Source organism: Pelobates fuscus, chromosome 12, assembly GCF_036172605.1.
Source record: "Pelobates fuscus isolate aPelFus1 chromosome 12, aPelFus1.pri, whole genome shotgun sequence".
NCBI lineage: Eukaryota > Metazoa > Chordata > Amphibia > Anura > Pelobatidae > Pelobates > Pelobates fuscus.
Genome location: NC_086328.1, coordinates 126,974,947 through 126,997,240, shown reverse-complemented (window position 1 = coordinate 126,997,240; position 22,294 = coordinate 126,974,947). Strand labels below are relative to the sequence as shown.

Here is a 22,294-nt window from a genome sequence, read left to right as displayed (position 1 = left end):
ATTTGTTATTATTTATTATACTTCATAATATATTCTGTTATTATTTCAATAACAAAAATACTTAAGAAATAAAAATAATAAAAAATATAACAAATAAATACCAAGAAATAAAATAGTATCCATTGTATATGTGCGTGCTTCTTCATAATGTTTAGAAATGAGGGTACGTTTTTTTTTAATTAATTATAACATTTTCTCTATTGATATATGTTGCAAGATATATTCTTTTCAATTGTATAAAATTACTGACACATTGTATCACTTACAATATAGAATTATGTTTAGTTTGATTGCACTTGTGTCTGTGTGTCTAGCAATTTTAATTTTAAGGTGTTAACACTTTACCAATTTAATAATTGCAGATACTTTGTATCCATGTAGATACAAAAGTTGTAAATTAAAATAAAAATTAATCTATAACAAATTTAAAAAAACAAACATTTTAACACAACCACTAGCTAACTTTAGCTATAGATATATAGACAGACAGACAGACGCAGAACCAGACAGACACTCAGATGGACTGATAGATGGGTGGATGGATGGATAAATGGACAGTCAGCAAGTTTATTCTTTAGCTTCTGTATAATATGTAACAAACATATTGTGTGTTTTGTTTCCAGTGCTGACAGTTGTTGTTGGATCTATAATATCTTTAACCATGATGGATGGCGTCTCCAAACTGTTGTGGATTTGGGAACCCGATCTGACACGTCCAAACCTAACAACTCACCGGTGACCGCAATAATACCCATCATCAGGTACTGCGTCTTTGAGTGCAGTTCGATTGACAAATAGGAGCATGGCGATACATCTTTCAAACTGGTGAAAGAAATGACTGTCGCTCACTGGTATATAAAGTTATAAAGTGACAAAGTCTGTATGCTGATGGACCCAAAGTAACTCATAGATGGGTTTTATTTTCTTGATATCTTGCATGACAAAACAAGTGTCCCTAGACTGACCATAGAAGGAATGCTCATTCAGATTTCGAATTGCCCGGGTTGAATAATCACTGTAATATTTCATATTTAGTGCAGAACTCATGTTAGGGATTTATTTTGGGTTGGGAATTAGGTAGAATCCTAGCGCTATGAAAAAATCCCATGTCAGATGGCTAAAACCAGAGATAATTTGTAGCCAAATATGAGTTGGCGTGTTCCCACTCCTGAGCAGATGCACCTTAGCTGCCTTCTGTATGTAAGATGTCTGAAATCAAGCTCAGCCGACCTGATCAAACAACGTGAAAAAGTAGAAATACTACACCAAATACGGAACAATGTAGAATAGTAAAGACGTTCTATGTCTGGAACATTCTAAAAAACAGAAATAAAATACACAATGCAAACCGTAAAACACATAGACACCAGGTCCCTACAATAGGATAAAACTCACACGATATAGAGCCGTCCCAGGCTCTATATAAAGGGCTCCAAGGTGCCTATACCGGCTAGGATGATATTCTTGAAGGAGAGCAGCAGGAAACTTCAGTTAAAATAGAACAGAAATTTATTAGGGAACAAAATAAAATGAAATAAAAAGGGACAAAATTGGCAGTGGTATATAAACAAAGGCATATAGGCTAAAATCACAGCATAACAAATGTATAAAAAGTCCCAAAAAGGAAACAGCAGATGCGTTTCAACTCCAGCTAGAGTCTTCCTCAGTGCTGTGTTGCTCTCTCCAATGTCCGAATAAATACTGTTGTGATTAGTGTTCAATTCAATACGGTGTTCTGCATGTAAGGGCAAAGTTGACACGAAAGTCCCATATCAAATGAGGGCAAGAAAAGTCCTTGAAATGTAAATAAAAAAACATAAATTGCATCCAATTCAGATACAAGAGACAGACTCATTATATATAACAGAAATAAAAAATTAAAAAGACCAATTGAATAGAAACACGAGTCTCACAGTAATAACGAGGAGGTGGAGGATAAAAATAAAGGAAACAGTGTATCAAAAATGGACTAAAAGTTTATAAAAAATATATATAACTAAAATGATAGATATATAAAAAAAAACTCTTCAAAAAGTGAATCAATTCAAAATCTAAATTAAGCCTTTTAGGTGCTAAAGAATCTAGCATAAATATCCATTTACTTTAGATTTTGCACTATTCCTTAAAGTTATCCTCTCCTCTCCAGTTAAAGGTTTTAAAAAAAATAACCATAAAACTTAGATAAGAAGGGTCCTTATTATGACACTCTAAAAAAGGGGCAGACACACTATGCTTGGTGTATCCCCTCCCATGTGTTCTGCAATACGGGTCTTAAGATTCCTGGCTGGTAGTCATCCCTACGTATTGCAGCCCACACAGGCACCAGAGGAGATACACCACATTGGAAGAATGACAAGTCAAAATGTCTTTAATAAAAATAAAAAATAAACTTTCTCCCGTTACCTTAGATTTAAAGGATGTTCTGGTTTCTTTAGGAAAACTAGATTTTTTGCAAATGGAGCACATTTTGCAAGGATAAAAGCCTTTTTTTGTTTTTTGTTTTTTTATTTATTTAAAGAGAACGTAGTTTTAGCTGGTTTAATAAAACTCCTGACCAAGTCCCCTTTAATACTCTTTGCACCCCGATAGATAACATTGGGTTGGTTACCAATAATGCCAATGAGGTCTTGATCGTTTTTTAAGACGTGCAAGAATTTATTTAAAATGTGTTTAATCTGTCTCGATTGACTATTATAGTCTAAAATAATAGGGATACCTCTTAGGTCAAATTAATTTTTGTTCTTATTCTTCAAGTCATTATTCTTATTACTTTTATATTCCAAAATTTGATTTCTACCTAAATTACTGACCTCCTGTAATTGCTTTTCTAAAAGTGTAGAATCATAGTTTTTAGCTGAAAACTGTTCCTTTAATTAGCTTGTAAAACAAATTCATCCATATTACTGCAATTTCTTAAAATTCTTAAAAATTGGGCCTTAGGGATGTTATGTACCAAGCTGCTTAGTGACAGCTGTTAATATCTATAAAACTATGAAAATAATAAGGAAAACAGAGAGAGAGAGAGAGTCAGATTGCTCAAATGAAACTGGGGGGTAACCCCTACTGAAAAGTAATTAAAAAAATAAAGTGCAGATACATCATGTGGGATACATCAATTTCAAATAGTATACTCACAAAGTACTGATACAAAGTAGCAATCCAGATAAGAAATAAAATGTAACTTTTAATTAGTAAGTTTAAAATCAGAGTGAAACAATCACTTATTGTCTAAAGTAAAATAGCAAAGGGAGAGAGAGAGAGAGTATAATAGAAAAAATAAAAAAATCAGACCGTGCCACTTCTGTCAAGTGATGGCACGGATAGTAAGGATGAATAGGGTATCCAATAAGAGTCTAATGGAGAGGGTGGCTATAAGATTTGCAAAATCACTGCTGCAGGATCGTCCCTGTCTACCTCCCACACCCTCCACAACTAAAGTCCCGACGCGCGTTTCTCCGAGAATCGGCTCTTCAAGGGCTCTTGAAGAGCCGATTCTCGGCGAAACGCGTGTCGGGACTTTAGTTGTGGAGGGTGTGGGAGGTAGACAGGGACAATCCTGCAGCAGTGATTTTGCAAATCTTATAGCCACCCTCTCCATTAGAAAACAAACCGGTTTACATCGTGTACTTCCTAACCACCTAGAGGAAACGGTCGTTTTGCTCACCACTTATTAGCGTGGTTTAAGAAAAGTAGGAATAAATGTCATGTTAGTGCCTAGTATGTTAAATCAAGAAAAATAAAACCGAACTCGTTTGAGAAACGTCCATTACAGCAATGCTCAGTTAGTGCGACATAAACAGGCCTGAGTAGGCAGGTCATAGATTAAGTAAGGCATCAATATGTCTATAAGATGTGACAGGTCACCCATTACGACTTAATAGGGAACAGGCAGGTCTATGAGCGTTGTTTGTGTTATGCTATGTAGCTGCAGCAGTTTGATGTAGTAGTGCTAAATTGTTGTCTGCTTGGGCTATATGTGTGGCCCGGACAGTTTTATAGCCATGGGCATCAGGTCATGCTGTGTATGTGGTTGTGGTTCTGGTTAGGGATTTCCCTCTGTGACCAGTGTGTAGTGAGGTGCTACCGGTTAGGGTTTATCTTTCCTGCCCACGTGTGGGTGCCTGCCTATGGTTGGAGTGTGCCTGATCTGCTTTACACTGTGCCGGTGAGGTTGTGCGTGCAGGTAAGTGTGTGGGAGATCGGTGGGGCAGTCCAGAATGCTCAAGGTTGGGCAACAGGTTAACAACAATTTTAAAACTAGCAATTACTCCTGTGTTAACTTAGCTGGGGTATGTTATTTCACCTTTACTGTTATTACGGAGAGCCTAGCTCAACATACTTAAAGTCCTGAGAGCAGTCGCTTATAACTTGTGGACACCCCACTGCCTCAGCGGCTTGCAGCTGTACAGTCCTGTTCCACAGAGGGGGATTGGGTAAGCTTTGCACCCTCCTCGATACTCAAGCTGTTTCCTCAGGTCGTCTCCGCATGGGGTCAGTTGTGTGGAAGTGGGAGGCTTGCAAGTCCCCTTGTGGTGTAGAGTTCGTAGCAGCCGCTTTCATCCAGCCGGTTGGTGTCCTCTTCCTGCGGTTAGGCTGTTCTGTCTCTGTGCCGTTGTTGAGGTGTTGCAGGCCAGGTCCTCGGATCTGGGCGGTAGTGTGTATTCCGTGCAGGCCTGAGGGGTTGACTGTTGGGGCTGGGTGGCCGGGTCTAAGCTCCGTGTATCAGCCTGTTGCCACTCCTGCCTTTTTGGCATGTATAGGTTTCGGGCCTGGAGGCTCAGCAGTGCTGCGTTTTGAGTTGTTCCTTTCAGGTACACCTAATTTGAGTTCACACAGGGGTTATGCCCCTTTGGGAATCTGAGGTGTCCATGTGAGTCAGCCGGGACACTGTGCCGCCATTTTGGATGTTTCGGTGTAGGAGGAGCCGCAGAGTGTGCAGGGTGTGGGCCGGGATCGCCCGCACCGGCCCAGAGGGGGGGGACAGGGCCCAGTCCGCTCAGTTGAGGGAGTCTGTCCAGACTGCATCAGGCAGGATAGCGGGCGGTGGCGGTCCGCCTCGCTCACCGCCTGAGTAGGCCTCATCCCGAAGGAGCGATGCACGTCTCTCCGGGGGACTAAAACGTTAGTCGCAAGCCTCTCCCCGGGTCCATTGTCTCCTCGTGTGCTGGCCCTTCTCGGTAGGTCGTCAGGTAGGACGTTAAACTTCATGTTGTAGTTCAATGCTTTGATAGTTGCCGGAGCTGTTGTGTCATGCGACCAGCCGGCATGTCGGTCAGGCCCCGCCCCCCGCGGCTGACATTTTTAAAGGGGCTTTTACAGAACTGCAGCGCTGACCGGGTCCCTGAAGATATAGGCCACATCGGGTGGCCCTAAGTGCATGGGACACCTGGTGGGCCCCATCAGCGTGCGGGCCCTGGTGCAGCTGCATCGGCTGCAGTTCCGCTGATATACATGGGGCCTGGGTTGTCACCCCCTGATGCTGACCCTGCTCCAAATAATCCTGTTTGCTTCACACACAACTCACATGTACAACGTCCCAACACATGCAGCTCCAAACACACACACATGACAGACACAGCCTGCAGATTCACACATTGCCAGAATGTGGTAGAATATTAGCTGATACTCTCAGCCATTGAATCTTTTTTAAAGTTGTGCACACTTAATATAGCTGAAACAGAACAAGAATTGCTTCTTTAGCTACATCGAGAAGACTGTAGGATCCGCGGGAACCCAGGGGGACATAGCTAACTGTCAATCTAATCAGTTTGACCTCTTATTGGTGCACACACTACGGAATACACTGAATAAAATGATATAGTAGATAGTGATGCATTTAAAAAATGATTATTTCATGTTTTTATATTTAAGGGTTCCTCAAAATTGCCCGATCTCCATTAATTTATTGGCCCATGATCCCGATGGAGACAATGTACGATGTAGATATGGCATAATAAACACGGGAGAATGTGCAACTTGTTACCACCATCCACGTTTCAACTTGGATCAAGTAAGTGTGTGACTGTATTGCTTTTTTTAGTCCCTACATCTCCAGGCAAAGCGGACCTAATGCGCATGCACAGTAAGTCCTGCTCTCTGATTAGGACTACCCCATAGGGAAAGCATTGGAATGGCTAAAATCGGCATGTGGGTTCTAGTGTCTGTCTCTTCACGCTAAACATTTTTTTTTAGAGGTTTTTGATATACCATACTTTCTATCACCTTCATTTGGGAGGTATGTAGGCTAGGCTACTTCGTTACATTTAGTACACCTACCCTTTCTATTTATTATTTCCTTTATTTTTGAGGAATATAGGTAGGCTATTTTTCAGACAGTGTTTGAAAATTGACGATCTCTATGGCATGGGTGCCCAAAAGACGTTTTAAAACTACACATTCCATGATGCTTTGTCAATTTAAAGGCATTTTAAAGGCATGCAAAGCATCATAGGAGTTGTAATTTTACAACATCTTGGGATCTACCCTTTGGGCACGCCTGCTCTATGGTCTTCCCTGCTTCACTCTCTACACAGAAGCAGGGAAGACCACAGACACTGTCTGACACAAGGTGTATGTATATGGCTGAAGGATCCTATCGTATACTAAAAGTAGTAATGAGGTTTTCTCTCTTTTTTTTCTTTTTATTTAAAAAAGCTATTTCCTTTCAAAACACGATAAAAGGTTTATTATATTGTAAAAGAGTTTTGAGGTGACAGTTGTCCTTTTAGACCAGTGCAGTCAAATTGAAAGCATAGCTGAGTTAGGGAATTTCTGTATTTAAGCTATTTTGACCTTAAATGGACAGTGTAGGCACCCATTGAAGTGGTCTGGGTGCAAACTCCCATCACCCTTAAAGGGATCCTATAGTGCCAGGAAAACAAATCCGTTTTCCTTGCACTTTAGGCTTCTGGAGTGCCCCCCTCCCGCCAACGTCAGCCGGTGGGGGAGACCTAATGCACATGCGCGGTAATGGCCGTGAGGACGTCCAGCGTCAGATAACGAACCAAAAGTCAGTTTGAATTCCAGAAGCCTTCTAGTGGCTGTCTGGTAGACAGCGACAGAGGGCAGACTTAAAGCTGTTATGTAAACATTGCAGCTCTCTGTGATTTTACTAATTATACTGTATTAATTAAACTGAAAGCACAATTAAACTGATTTAACTGAGGCAGAAACAAATGCTAGCTTGTACAGCACATTAAAAAGACAAGCCAAACTACAAAATATGAATTCTGTTTTCTCTACGACAGGAAAACTGTGTTCTGTCACTGCATGCTACAATTTCAAGAGGTGTCTACCCATTTGAGATGGTACTGGAAGATTTTGCCAAAAACGACATTTATCTGAGATACAGCGACGGCTCAGTTAGTTACAAATCCGAACAATATGTCCGAAAGAGGCGTGCGATGACAAACTATAACTGGTGGACAGCCACAGAAGATACTTCAACCGAATTATTAAATACAGACACAACTGATGACACTACCACCGCTATATCATATACAAGCCCAATTTATGACCCAGAATTCATTACAACATTAATATACCCACTAGGTACTAGTGCAGATACCACATACAGAGAGTTTATTGACTCAGATACTGCAAAAACAGACACTTCTAGCACAGAAACTCCAGTCATAGACACTTCTAGCACAGAAACGCCAGTCATAGACACTTCTAGCACAGAAACGCCAGTCATAGACACTTCTAGCACAGAAACGCCAGTCACAGACACTCCTAGCCCAGAAACGCCAGTCAGAGACACTTTTAACACAGAAACACTAGTCACAGATACTCCTAGCCCAAATACGCCAATCATAGACATTTCTAGCCCTCCACCAGGTAGAGACAACATTGTTACTTCAGAGGCATATACAACAGAAACCACTAAAATCACAGATCTAGACTTAACTGAAACCACAACATACCTCGAGACAACAACAGTCATGCCGTCCTCATCAGACATCACCGAAACAACCACACCTGAGGCAACATGGGTACCTGAAACAGACACCATTCGCTACCCAACAGGGAGTCTTAGTAAGATACCACTACAGTTTGCAGTGGAAGGTAAGTTCAGTTACTGTCATTAGTCAATAGGCATTGCCGTGGGGGGAGGGGGGATCTTTGGAGGCTGAAGGCTCAGAAACGGGACTCTTTAGCCCAAGATTTCTACAGGTAAAGGGCAGGACAGTACGATATTAGTATTTTCCATTTTTAATTTTACATTCATGATATAAAAAGAATGATCACTAATATAGAATCCTGCCAGACTGGGATGTGGTTGGGTGTTTCGGTGTAGAGAACGTTCACCACTCTGTTAATTAGGGTGCATAGCAGGATCACACTGAATACCCAATGATGCAGGGTGTGCTTGTTTCTGCTATGCTTTCATTGGGACCAGCACGCTGTCCATGGTTAGAAAGGACGGGACATATGATCATCTATTTCTGCAACAGGTGTATATCTGGAACCTAGCAACACCTCTGGAAAAAGACAGGACAAGTCATACAGACAGGGTTACTGACTAAACGGAAAATTCACAATGAATTCAAAAGTAATTTATAATTTAAGGCCAAATTAGTCAAACTGACTTAAGAACATCTTTACAGTTAGACAATTTTTTTAAATTTTGCAATTCACTGTGAATTCTAATTAGCAATTAGTCTTGTGACAGTCAGGTAGTTTAGGGATTCTGCTAATGTACCCAAAATAACGGATAAAACATAGTGCAATGTTGTCTGAAAATAATCAACAATCTGGTGTTATATTGCACTCACAAATTTCAGATGGTCAGAGCGTTTTATAGGTGCCACCCTCGATGTTAGGGGGCTTGGGTTTCCTCCTTTAGTGATAGCCTTTGGACACCTAGACTGGTATGATGGTTCACAAATCTCTAGCCGAAAGGATAATCAAAACGGGTATTTATTCACATATGAGGTAAAAAATCATACATGAACAAAATAAATATAAAAAATGGTCCACAGGTCCTACGCGTTTCTTTCTTACAAAGAACTTCCTCAGGGACCAAACCACATAAAACAATGATACTATTAAACAAGTAGAACTAAAAAGGCAATCTTAAACACTCATCCTTCAGTCCTCTTTGGGCTAGTCCCTCAATGTTTATTGGTGGAATAGTGGGTGTCTTCCCTCACTTGGCTCCCCATTCGTTGATGGATCTTCTCCACCGGTGTTCGTCCTTACCGCCGGTGAAAAGGTTCCTTCGTAGTATACCGTAATTACATCCGCATTCTCTGACGTATTTCGCACTGATCCATCATGGCCGCGCATTTCACGATGGCGGAAGGTGTACAAAACGTCCTAGTCTCCCCCTAGTGGTCGCCGGAAGGAACAGCCCCAAAACCTTCTAAACGAGAGGACTGTTAAACATATATTTTATAGAGAAAAATCTTCTGTTTATCCTTAGTTTCGATGATGAGTTGTTGAAAAAATTATAATTTTGAATATATAAACATGAATATCTGGAGTTTAAACACATTGTGGTGCTATGGAAAGATGCCATGTTTTATTTTAGTTTGTCTTAATTATTGTTCATCGACAATAAATAACAACGCTCTGACCATCTGAAATTTGTGAGTGCAATATAACACCAGATTGTTGATTATTTTCATCCTTTATTTTAGGTACATTAGCGGAATCCCTTTGTATATATCTATGCTGTGTGCCTATCATCTGGGAGATAACCTTGGGAAGCTGTGTAGTTTTTGTATTTTGTATTTCATTCTATTTGCACAATTCACTTAGAAATCACAGGTGGATTTGCAGTATCTTTGAGATAAGTTCAGTTTATGTACTGGAGTATAATTCAGTGTTAATTTTGTTGACCAACAATTTTAGTTGATTAAAATTTTTAAGATTTAGTCGACTAAAACAAGACTAAAACTAAAACAATTCAGATGACTAAAATACGAGTAAAATTAGAATGGCATTTTAGTTAAAGGACTATGACTAAAACTAAATTGAAATTTGCCATCAAAATTAACATTGGTATAATTAGATACATTTATATAAATATGCAAAATCTTAAAAACAGGAAAAAAAAAAAAAAACAGCAGCCCCCACTCTATTTTAGCATCACTTTCTACCCCTTACACTATTTGTTATTTCAGAAGGGAGATTTCAAAGTGAATGCAAAGTGAATTTTCAAATTTAAGGCTGAAACTGAAAATCTGAAAAAATTCAGTCAGTCAACTATGCTTCCAATTTGGGTACTTTGACGTTGGGTTTGAAATTGACTTTGAATTCTCACCCTGTTAGTTTATGTTACTGTCAGATGTCTCCTTTACCCCTCTCACAGTTTCTTAATTTTATTTCTATCTCCTTCAGTACACGTCAGTCTTATCCTGAACTTTTATGTGCCACTATTTCCCATCATAATGCAGTTTTCATTTTTTACTCTCAGAGTTATTATTCCCTGACATGAGAATTGTTGGGAATTCGAAGTGAATTCAATACGCATTCCAAATTTAAGGTCGAAATAGCTGCACTGGAGGAATTCTACAAGTTAGCTATCAGACAGCAAGTTCTCCAAGTTAGCTGACAACATAGCTAACCTATTTATTAAAATTCTTTAGTTAAATACAGATCGGTGGATATATGCCGCTTACAATGAACAAGCACATGCACAAGGATAAGGTGGTCCGTCCAATTTGTTATATACAGATAATGCAAAAGATAATAAAACAGTGTTACAATTAAGACATTAGAACATTAAAAAAGACTGTAATCATGATTACAAAATCATGATAGCGTTCGGGATCTGTGATGCGTTATATCCTTTTTACATTGGATGTGGGTGATTTCTCATAAGGCAGATATTTGCAAAGTGTCTCGCCATGTCTCAGAAAGGAAAAGAAAAAATTGTTAGATGGGGTGTAAGGAAGGAGGAGGTGGGTGCCATGGAGATTCGGTCTGTGATTATAATTTGTTGAAAAAAATAGTTATTTTTGGACACTGCCACCATATACGTATGGTGTATTCGGTGCATATATGTTTAAAATGTAAATTTTTCTAGATCCTAATACAAGAATCTAGCTATCTTCTTTGTCGTTTATAGTCTGAGAAACCTGTAATGGGCATCTCTTATGAATAAGTATGGCCACTCGTTTTGTTTTCAGTGCGAGACAGCGGTATAAGCTGATGTGAGTATATGATCAGTGAGCTTTAGTTTGGCCATTTTAGGGATATGCGCTTCTTGTAGTAAAGCTATATCTGTCGTAATCTTTTCATCTCTCAAGTAATAGCCTTCTCTTATTGGGGATATTGTTTAAGCCATTCACGTTTTTTTTGTGAATAATATTTTATTGGTTTTCAACAAATAAAAGAAAAGAAACAATGAGACTCACAGGTCCCCATTGTGATGAGCATTCTGTGTGAAGATGTGTAAGTGTAGGTAAATTGTCCAATGGTATTGAAACCCTTCCTGTGGAGTGATATTTATTTTATTTATAACATATTTTACCAGGAAAGATACATTGAGATTTCTCTCGTTTTCAAGTATGTCCTGGGTATATCCAACTATCTGAAGAAAAGGTACAGGTCCGTCTTCTGCAAAAGAGTAACTGTTCTACCATTATAGAAAGCCATGAAGCCTAAAAGGGGGATTGCCATGCAAATTTTATGTGATGGTCTTGTAGAATTTGCCTCTTCTACAGGGTAGGAAATAAGTCCTGGAAAACTTGCCGTGGGTTATTTTGGTAGGTCAATACAGTGGTCTCGCAGGTGTCTTATGAGGAGTTTTATGATGAGTCGTATGATGGCTTCTTTAGCTGTAAAAAAGTGGAGTGCTCTATCATGTCTCTTGGCTGCTCACCCTCTGATCGTCTTGCTCTAAATGCTTTACGTGCCTTGCAATCACTCAAAACTGGTAAGGTATATCAGGCACTTAGGGCTTATAATAGGGCAATACGCGATCCCTCTCCCTCCTGTTTTGGTAGACCCCTTACTCTTAGATTATTTTGCCTAGTGCAGTTTGAGGGATCTTCGATTAATATTTTCTGCCTCGTACAATCTTGTCTGGGCAATTGCAGCCGGATCCATCGACTTGTTGTAGGCCTCTACTGCCTCCTCCCATCCCTCTAGTTTAACTGTTCTCTGGCCCAATGCAAAAATCTCAATCTTAACATCCTGTTTATTTCATAGTAAAGTATGTTTTTAACTCACCCATATGTTTAAGAATTGTGGAATTATCGTAGCAGTAGGATTGCTCTTCCTCTCCTACCTTGTTTTGGCTGCTCGATGAATGGCTGCATGTGTTGACTCCTCCTCCATCTTGTTCCATCGTCTGGTGATGTTTGCTGGTGAATAAGTGGGTCACGGATGGTTCTCTCACCCAAATTTAGGAGGCTGCCAGTGCCATAAATATTTGTCATTTGTCTGGGTTATTCTTTTCTTTATAAGCTGTTTGCCGGTTGCCTTGAGCAAAGCCCGGCGCCAATCCTTCCAAGCTATGCCCACCTCAGGCGTTCAGCTGTTTTGACCTTTTTTGACCTTTCGTCCAGCTAATTTGAAATTCACTTTATATTCCCTACAATTCTCACTTTAGTAAATAACCCTGCATGTCTTGCCTTAACTAGATCCTTTGTATCCACCAGCAGTATTTCCTATGTCTGTAAAGTATTGTTCCCTGACACCAAATTTTTTTTCTACTACCCCTCTCCCAGTGTCTTTGTTCTCCAAATCCCAACCTTTCTAACATTCCCATCTCTCTCTCTCTCTCTCTCTGTCATTTCCCTTTTCTTGAGCTGTCTTTTTCATCCACTGTCCTACCCAGACACCTCCTCAACACCTGTCTTTCTCCCTTCTCCCCAATTTCTCAAGTACACCTCTCCTACCCATATATCTTGTATTCTCTTCCCCATCCATAGGAAAAATAGATATTTCATCATTAGCCATGTTGGTCAGTAAATTAATTGTCTGGGTGGAAATAGATAAGTCTCACTGCTCTCTTTGACCCTGCACACCTTTTCTTTATAATATCACACCCAGGCTGGTGTTCTAACTCATTATTAAGTGCCAGATTAGACAGAGCAGTGAGAGCGATCTATACTAGAGGGAGCTTTGGATACTATGTTCCCATGGTGTCATTGCAATACATTGTTCTAGCAAATCGGGTCGTTAACCTAAAGAATGCTCACATATGCAACACACATTTATTTTAATATAGAAAGTATGTGGGAAGCTAAAATTTAATAAAATGCTCTTTGTTTGTAAATAAAATGCTGATGTTTTTGTAAGCATAAATTCCCAATATTCCAACAGAATGTAAAAACTAAAACATGCGTGGTGGTCAGAAGCCAGTATTTCATATGTATTGCAGGCTATTGCACTCTGAAGATTTGCCCTATTATTTGCCCTAAGTCCTTCCGAGTTACTCTACCCAGGGTGATGCTGTTTGCACCAATTGTTTGAGCCATCCAGTAAAGTGTAGAATGGGGGAGAGTGATTTATTTTACAATTCATAAGTAATTGTCTGTCTGTTCTTTGCCAGTGACTAGCACAGTATCTTTATGTACATATGGAGTCTACAGACCACTGTTTCTCCCTCCGACACCGAACAATGGTGAAATCCTTCATGCCAGGGCAAGAATGCCATTCGAGATACACCTCGCAGCTCAAGCAACACATAGCAGGTACAGATACATCTACTTATAGTAACTTAGTAATAATCTAACAGGGTTTCTGAATTGTGTAAAGAGCTAGATCTAAAATCTTTAGAGGTCTGTAGGGATTGGTATCTTTTGACTCCAATAATTCATAGCCGGAATCGAAATCTATCACTGTGTCCAATGACAGAACACAAGCATACTAGATCCCAACATTTAAGAAAACAAAAAACTATAGTGCGAGCTGTAAATACAGTATACCGGTAAGTGTAGGTGCTACTGTAATCACCTTTGGAACAGTCACTCAATCCCACCTGATTAAAACACACACCAAATAAAACAGGGTGAAAGCACACACCAGAGATACAAATATACCTTTCACATCCTTAAAAAAAGGGCCACAAAACTAAAATATAGAAATATATTGCGCAGTACAAATCTTAGAACTCCAAGGAATCTGGAACATTGCCTTTAAATTATCTACCGGGTAACTTAGACAGTTTTTTAATCTTATAAAACTTTATTTCTAGTATTTGTTTTTGGGACCATAGATTTTATATTATTAACAATATTCTGGATAATTCATTAGGTCACAGTGGATTTTATATGTGTATTGTATTTCATTTTATATTTGTTTTGTGTGATTTCTATATTTAGCATAGCAGATTTTAGGATCAGTGGTCCCTACAACATGACTAAGGGGGCAGTTAAAAGAAATGGAAACAGTGCAACAAAGATCATAGAATGGACACCAACGGACAATGATGTTGGAGACCATGTTCCTTTCTGTTTTGTAGCAGAAACCACCAATGGGTCAGTATTGTCTTCTCGTATTGAACAGCTAAGAAATAACAAAATATGTTCCTATTTTCACCATTTCTTTCTTTTGATTTGTTCTAAATATTTTTTTTTACCAGGTACAATTCAGAATTAAGATGCATCATTGTCATCGTTGATAACATGGGTATGTTTTGCATTCTTTGAAAATGGTAATTGGTAATGATTAACTGAATGACAGACTAGAGGAAATATAGGCTTTAGTTATTTATAGTGTTAGTAGGCCGTAGTGCCATAAATTTCAGCAACAAACAGACAATTCTAGATTGGCAACTTCGTTCTCTTCTATGTTTGTGCCATTTTGTTATAAAGTGCATTGCGGCGCTAACGTTTGCCCTGGCTTTAACTGTTGTGGACTTCGTTTCCCAAGAAGCTCTAAGTGCTGAGGTTTAAGGTAAATACAATCCACAACAGTTGTCTCAACAGACAGTTATCACTGATCTCTAGAACTTTAAACAAAATCACAGGAGCAGGTCCAGGGTGGAAGCACCAGGGCAAGTGCCCCCCACAAACTGCCTTACTAGACAGGTTCTGATGTGGGTACCTGTATGTTAATTCATTTCTTTATTGTTTGGGAAAGCTATTTAATATTATTACTACACTGCAAGCCAGCAAATGAGTCAGAGTGCTAGGAGAGAGCCCACTTTGCCAGGAATCGTAAGTTACATGCTGGGGTGGGAACTAAACAAGAAGTTAACACATTAACTTCTTAAAGGGACACTATAGTCACCAGAACAACTACAGCTTATTGAATTTGTTCTGGTGAGTAGAATCATTACCTTCAGGCTTTTTGCTGTAAACACGGTCTTTTCAGAGAAAAAGCAGTGTTTACATTACAGCCTAGTGATAACTTCACTGGCCACTCCTCAGATGACTGTTAGAGATACTTCCTGGGTCATGGCTGCCTAAAATGCATCCAAACCTTCAGTGTCTCCTCCCTCTGCATGCAGACACTGAACTTTCCTCATAGAGATTCACTGATTCAGTTCATCTCTATGAGGAGATGCTGATTGGCCAGGGCTGTGTTTGAATCATGCTGGCTCTGCCCCTGATCTGCCTCCTTGTCAGTCTCATCCAATCCTATTGGTAAGCATTGTGATTGGACCAGGCTACCATTTCTGATGATGTCAGCAGACTGCTTGTTTTTCTGAGTCTAACAGCATGCAGATTTACAGCTTCACACTTGAATACAGTAAGATTCTTACTATATTTATGGAGGCATGAGGGGCCCAGGGGGGCTAGATGGTCAGGAATACATGTTTGTGTTCCTGGCCCTATAGTGTTCCTTTAAGTTTCTCAGTGACTGTTCTTCTATAAAATCTTTTTCTAGAAAACTATAAAAAACCTGTGAGACTTGATAAAGGGAGGATCTCCTGAAAGGTTATTGCTCCAAAATTCAGTTAGTCCAGAAATACATATATTGCAAGACATGGTATTTATATAGATGTTTAATAACTTTATGTGCTTATATATTTATACATATTTTATTATCTGATCAGTGAGGACCACCTTGCTGTGTAATGAAAACACAATGACTCTATTCATTCAAAAAACCTTATCAAATGGTCTGTACGATAATCACCTGCGCCTGATTGATCCTCGATGTCTGCTTACCTCCAATAGTACGCATCATATTGCAAGTGTGGGATTTAACTCCTGTGGCACAGAAATCGAGGTAACATTCTGCGACTGGTAAAACATGATCTTAACAGTTTTAACGCATGTACACGATTATTCTTATCCCATATACTTTCAGTAAATTAGTCATTTATAGGCTTGACATGGGATCTCTTAAAGAAGACTTGTATGGAACTTTGAAAATCAAAACTATAAATTGGCTTTTTTGCCACTAAATTAAATACTTTGGTGAACTCTGTCTCCTGTAAATATAGATTTTTTAGAAACGTGTACCAAATACTTTGCCTTCTTTTTTTTTTAGGAAACAGAAGATAGCATTGTATTTAAAAACCAAGTGACTTCATTTGATGATCTAACATCTGTCATTACAAGGAAGCACCAGGTGGTGATATCCTTTAACTGCACATTTCCAAAAAAGAACCGCCTGTCTGTTTCATTTCGTCCTAAAAAAGCACTTTTTGAGTTCACGGAGGCAGGATTTGGTAATTTCACCTACAAGTTCCAGTTCTACACGAGTGACCAGTTTACAATTGTACAAACACAATCTCCACTGGAGGTCTGGCTGAGAGACATGCTCTACATGGAGATACAAGTAATGTCTTCTGTACCCAATGTACAGCTATTTGTGGAGTCGTGCAAGGCCAGCCCGCATGATAATCCAGACGATCCAGTGTTTTATAACATCATAGAAAATGGGTACACTACATCCACTTCTTTGTTCATTTAAAAAATCCATGGAGTTTGTGTACATGGTCTAGTGAATGGTTTTATACTGACAGAATAATAATGTTTAGTTAATTAGTCAAATCTGGAGAAGCCCTTTAATGTATAGCAATGTCATTAGACCACAGAGGGCACTAATGTATTGTCAAACTTGGTTCCCACTTGTGAACACTATTACTCAATGATCATTAGTGGCCTCTGTTGGGGTTTAAAGACCTACAAAGGAGAAACCAAAACAAATGTGATATCCTATGATCCTTCATCACAACGTCTACATGTAGCAATGTAAAAAAAAACCTTCTTTGAAGCACTGCAAAGGCGTGTTGTCCCATGTAGATAACACAGAATGCTAACTCCACATTTTAACATCCCATTGAAGTCTATAATAACGTGAGCATATTAATCTCAATGTTACGAAACATCAGTGTAGGATCCAAAGCCCTACGTTGGGGGCAAACATTAAGCCATATCATTTTCTATAGGCAAAATTATATATTATCACTAGGGAGTCTATTGGAAGAATGGGTTGGGCAACTCTTTCAAAATATGTTTTGTTTTTCTAATTGGCTGATTAGATTGGCAGTGCTAACGCCACTTGCCTTAGAATTGGGAAACTCAGGTTCGAATCTCGGTCACACCATATCACCAGTAAGTGTCCTTGGGGAAGACACCTAACAATATATCCACCTCATGTTTCCTCATAGATTGTATGCTCGATTTAGCAGGTCCTCCTCGAAATATCCCCTTTCTATAATTGTAAAGAGCTGAGGAATATGTAGGCAATATATAAATGATAATAATAATAATATTTTTTTTACACAGTGAAACATTGATTTTTAAATCTACACCATCATGACTTGGGGGGAGGCAATCTTACCTCTCTTATCCCCTGACTAGATTTTCTAGCCTGTATTTGTCCCCTCTCCCTCTGGTTTCAACACTCATGGAATGGAACATATTTTAAAACAATTCACATTTTTTTCATCATTGGTACCCTGCATGGTAATGAGTGAGTGTCATGTGTTGTTTATGTTGATTTGAGCCTTTCCTTATTATTTATAGAGTACTCTGTCAGATTCTAACTCTCCGTTAATTCAGCCATAATAACTCAGGCGGCCATTTTGTGCAGCCTTTCTGTCGGTACTCCATTTTGATTAGCTTGCTGATCTCTAACGTGGATAGAGTTATCTGTTATGTGACAAACACCCTAACAGTATAGCATATCTACCTCTGTATTACTGAGCATCTAGGGAAATTAAAACTTTCAGTTAGCAACCGTGCTTGTTTACATTAAGTAAATCGCAGATACCGTCACTAAATGAAAGGTTAATCTCTCTTTAGGTGTTTAAAGGACGAAACCTTGAAAAAATACACGGGTACAAACACAAGGTCTAGGTTTGGATTAGAGGCGTTCACATTCATTGGAAATTATGAAGAGGTAAGTCGAATTATTCTGTGAACTGGCTACCTGATTCTGATATTTTTTAAAGGGTTACACCAACCAAAAAAATAGATTTCAATAAATTACTGTTTTTGGTTAGAGTAAGCTTTGCTGGCATGGTCCCCCCAAAAGAAAAAGGAAAGATGTATGTGTAATCCCATGCCAAGGCCAGGTTCTCCCTGCAGCCCTCTCTGCTGTCCTCGCCTACTCCCTCCCTTCCTGCAGCGAGAATGATGTCCCGAAGGCCGTGCTGAGGGGAGAACTTGGGTGGAACAAAGGGGGGAACCATGCCACCATTGGTCATCTTTCATTCTGGGCTGGCTAATGACACTACCAGAGGTGGGGTTACACCTCCAGCAGCTCTTTATAGTCAATGCACATACAAACTCCCATGATCACCATGACCACTTCAAATCAATGAAGATAATTAGGCACTTAAAACATGATTCAATTTGCTCCAAAAACTGCTGCTGGACCAGCCAGTCAGTAACTTAATCTATTTTCACACTGAACAAGTGATGGATAGTAGAGTATGATCAAGAACAACCTTAAGATGAACATGATGAGTGTGTGTTTGTGTGTGTATGTACCGCTACCTGTCCGTGAATTGCCTGTCTGTTATTATGTGTGTTTTCGCATCTTTTCGTTTCTTCTGGCCGTTCCCCGGGAGTGCTTCCACGAAGGGAATTCATTCACCCCCAAACGGTGACCACCCCGATATCCCGTTTAGAATGTTAGTTTAGAACATTTACACCTCGCAACATGGTGTCAAACCGGAAGGGAAACAATTAATGAGCATTCCGCTGGCTGACCGCCGTTCATGCAGATGAACGCCAGCCGGGGGAGCGTTTGTGGATTGTTTCCTGACTCGTTCACTTCCCGAACAAGGACCTCCCCAGTGCCCCATTAGAATGTTCATACCAATTAATCAGAACGTTCGCACTTGCAACATACGTGCGAAACCGCAAGGGAAGTACTTGCACTTGCAACATACGTGTGAAACCGCAAGGGAAGTAATTAATGATGGCTGCCATTTCATACAAGCGAATGCCATCCAGGGAGAGTATTCGCATTCCGAAAGGAGACACTTCCCTTGCAGGGTTTCACACAGAGACCTCAAGGGAGGTACAGCTGCAAGGGTCCCTGAGGTTGGTGTGAACACTTCTGGGGCACTGGCGAGATTGGCAGGCTTTGCAGTGCCTGCTGGGACAAAGAGACCAGCTCTTTCTCCGCAGGTGGGCTCTCTGTGCTTGGGAGACAAAGGGACGGTCCCTTTTTTCCACGCTTGGTCTCCCAGGTACAGAGGCTCATGGGATGAAGACCCCATGTCCCTGGATGTGGGATACCCTGTGGTTGGGTGGCATGCTTTTGGGGACAAAGCCTTTTCCCACGCTAGGTCCCCAGGGAGGTGGAGGATCCTGGGAGGGAACATTTTATGTCATGTGTTACACCCCCTGCATGGGGCTATGCTTAAAATCTGTGTGTGGCAAATAAAGTTGTTGTTGTACCTCCAGAACTGTATGTCATCCAGTTACTGGGGGGGAAATGGATCTCTTTATATCCTAAATGGTTCCTGTTCAGCTGAAGGAAGAGAAATAGCAGAGGTAACCGGTTGGGTTACCAGGTGATCTGCTACAACCTAGAATGTCTTTTGGATAAGAGTAGTCACTTACGAACCAGTAGGTACAATTTCATGGCTTGCGACCCCCTGTGTTTACAAACATGGGAACAAAGGAACAAAGGAACAAAGCAAAGACACAGAGATTAGCAGGGGTGCACCGAGAGAGGTGCACAAATCAAGGCACAGTTTGGTTAGGAAGAGACCCTTACTTAGCCTGAACGATCAGGCTGCAAACTCAGCTGAAACTGACTCTTTGTTTGATTTCTACCCTATGTTTTCATAATAATCCACCAAAAAAATGATCAAAAATAAACTCTAATTTTTGTGTGTCTCCTATTGAAGGTTTATGTGAGCTGCACGGTCATACTATGCAAGCTAGGGGACCCCAACACACGCTGTGCTCGGGGTTGTGTCGCCAGGTCAAGTCGCCGTAGGAGGTCACTAACAGCTGAGGCAACTGAGTCACTGCAGCACTTCATTTCCCAGGGTCCTTTGCGTATGAAGAGACAGTCACTCAACCAAGGTAAGGACAAGTTAATTGACTGATTTTGTTTTGAACAGAGATTATTTCCGTGGAGATATTATAAGATTAATAGTGCTGGCAATGGAATGAAGCTCCATGAGACCCAAAGAGTTTCTAATCTCAAGTGATTGGACACAGTGAGATCTGCATGTACAAACAGCACAGATTCTTACTGCTTTACTTCACTAGTCCACCAAAGATGTCCCTTACTTTCACACACAGCAAGATAGTTATGGAAAAAAAGGCAGAAGGAAACCAGTAGATGCACAGCGAGGACATTTTGTTTCATTAAAGATTTATTGATTTCTTTATGGTTCTTTCCAAAGCAAGACAAACAGGATCTAGAAGTTGACCGCCTCATGCATCAGCTGCCTCGTAGATTTGGAAATGTCAGGGTTTACAATATCTTTAAGTCTAAAAAAAAGTGTAATTAGCTACAAAACTATTAGTAGCAGGGGCTACTTGTTGGAAAATAGCCAAGTATCACATTGTCTAGGCAAATCAAGTCTTACATGTGTAACCTGGTTAGAAAGAAGCACACTTCAGAGGAACATTATCAAGAGTGTTTTCCTAAATCTGAGTTAAATGTGCTGTTGGTGTTGGTGCTCATAACAGAGAGAAAGACCTTTTTTACATTTTGTCAGGACTCACCTCTTCCTCGTTCCTATGATCACTCATATACTCCGGTCACTGGTTTTCTCCTTTCCTCCGTAGTGTCCACTTCCTCTTGTGATGTGGCCACACCTCGACGTGATGTCCACAAACTCTGTCCTTGTTAAGAGCAAGCATGTTGCAACAGTGTATCGCTCAGTTATTTATTTTTTGCTCCTGATCGATAGTGTTGCTACCCGAGCTCTTCTCTTCTGTTCCTAATTGTTGCCGGACATGCTAGTTTTCTCGTATTCGCTGCCTTTTCCTAACCTGAACTCGAATACAAATTTTGACCTTGAATTAGCCAGCTGATTTTCTAACGTGAACTTAAAACTCAACTATAATATCTGCTCTATGGTTTGTGCTTCCTGCAGCTAATTAACCTGCTTGCTCAGCCTGTTTCCTTTCCTGCAAATTTGGAGATGACTGTTTCTTATATCTGCATTTGTGTTCCAGCATAAATTTTCCTGATTAGGGACCGACACATTTCTATTCCAGTCAACAGTTAGTCTATTATATATAGATAGACAGACAGACAATCACTGTGATTCTTTCCACCATGATTTTATATTATACTTGCTTTATATCACATGGTAGACAAACCGCTTTATTTATTTATTTGTTAGTAGTTGTTCTGATTTTATTTTCTGTTACTTTCTGCAGATTCCGGTGGGAAGGTCGCACTGAACATTAACACTCTGATTATGTCCTTGTCTGGAGTCGCAGTTCTCGCTCTAGTTGCGTTGACGGCATATTTCATTATGAAGAATTCCAGAACCACAAATTACCAGAGGCTCTCCACAGTGGAATCGTGAGCTGGACATTTCTGTGCTAACAGAAACACATTCTCAATGCATATATAGGAAAGCAATATACATCTATATCCCTTTAGATATATAATAGTTATCAATTCAAAGCAAAGGCCGTATTTTCATTTGTAAAATCACTGTTTGATGTGTTGTAGAGGATTTTAAATAAATGTTATTTGTGAACAATTGCACACAGTTGTCACAAGTACAAGTTACAGTGAACTTTTTTTTCCCCATAAAGTCACGATTTGTGGAACAACTTTTGACTATCCCAACACAACTGACAAAAGCCAGCAACAAGTTGTGAGTGTGTGTCTCTCAGGAGTTTATTCACTAAATAATTTTTTTTTTTATAAATTGATGTCTGAATTGCAAAGTCCAAAAATCAGGGGGCGGAGCCTAGCGCCTGAGCCGAATGGACACCAT

General features: G+C 39.9%; 1 protein-coding gene across 1 annotated transcript; it reads left to right on the top strand.

Annotated features, from left to right (window-relative positions):
* The first annotated feature begins 645 nt into the window (after positions 1-645).
* LOC134579228 (uncharacterized) lies at positions 646-22,027 on the top strand. The gene is made up of 11 exons (XM_063438445.1): positions 646-761; positions 5,872-6,010; positions 7,248-8,067; positions 13,511-13,652; positions 14,283-14,438; positions 14,543-14,589; positions 15,962-16,137; positions 16,402-16,796; positions 18,165-18,261; positions 20,228-20,408; positions 21,723-22,027. Exons 3-11 carry the CDS (start codon positions 7,305-7,307, stop codon positions 21,872-21,874), a joined length of 2,109 nt encoding a protein of 702 aa, XP_063294515.1. The 5' UTR covers positions 646-761; positions 5,872-6,010; positions 7,248-7,304; the 3' UTR covers positions 21,875-22,027.
* The last annotated feature ends 267 nt before the right edge of the window (positions 22,028-22,294 follow it).

What these genes read in the sequence shown, in the direction of transcription:
- LOC134579228 (XM_063438445.1), top strand. Translation starts at nt 7,305, where the DNA reads ATGGTACTGGAAGATTTTGCCAAAAACGACATTTATCTGAGATACAGC. An exon ending in CCTGTGGCACAGAAATCGAG is followed by an intron (nt 16,138 to 16,401) that starts GTAACATTCTGC and finishes TTTTTTTTTTAG; the next exon opens with GAAACAGAAGATAGCATTGT. An exon ending in GAGACAGTCACTCAACCAAG is followed by an intron (nt 20,409 to 21,722) that starts GTAAGGACAAGT and finishes TACTTTCTGCAG; the next exon opens with ATTCCGGTGGGAAGGTCGCA.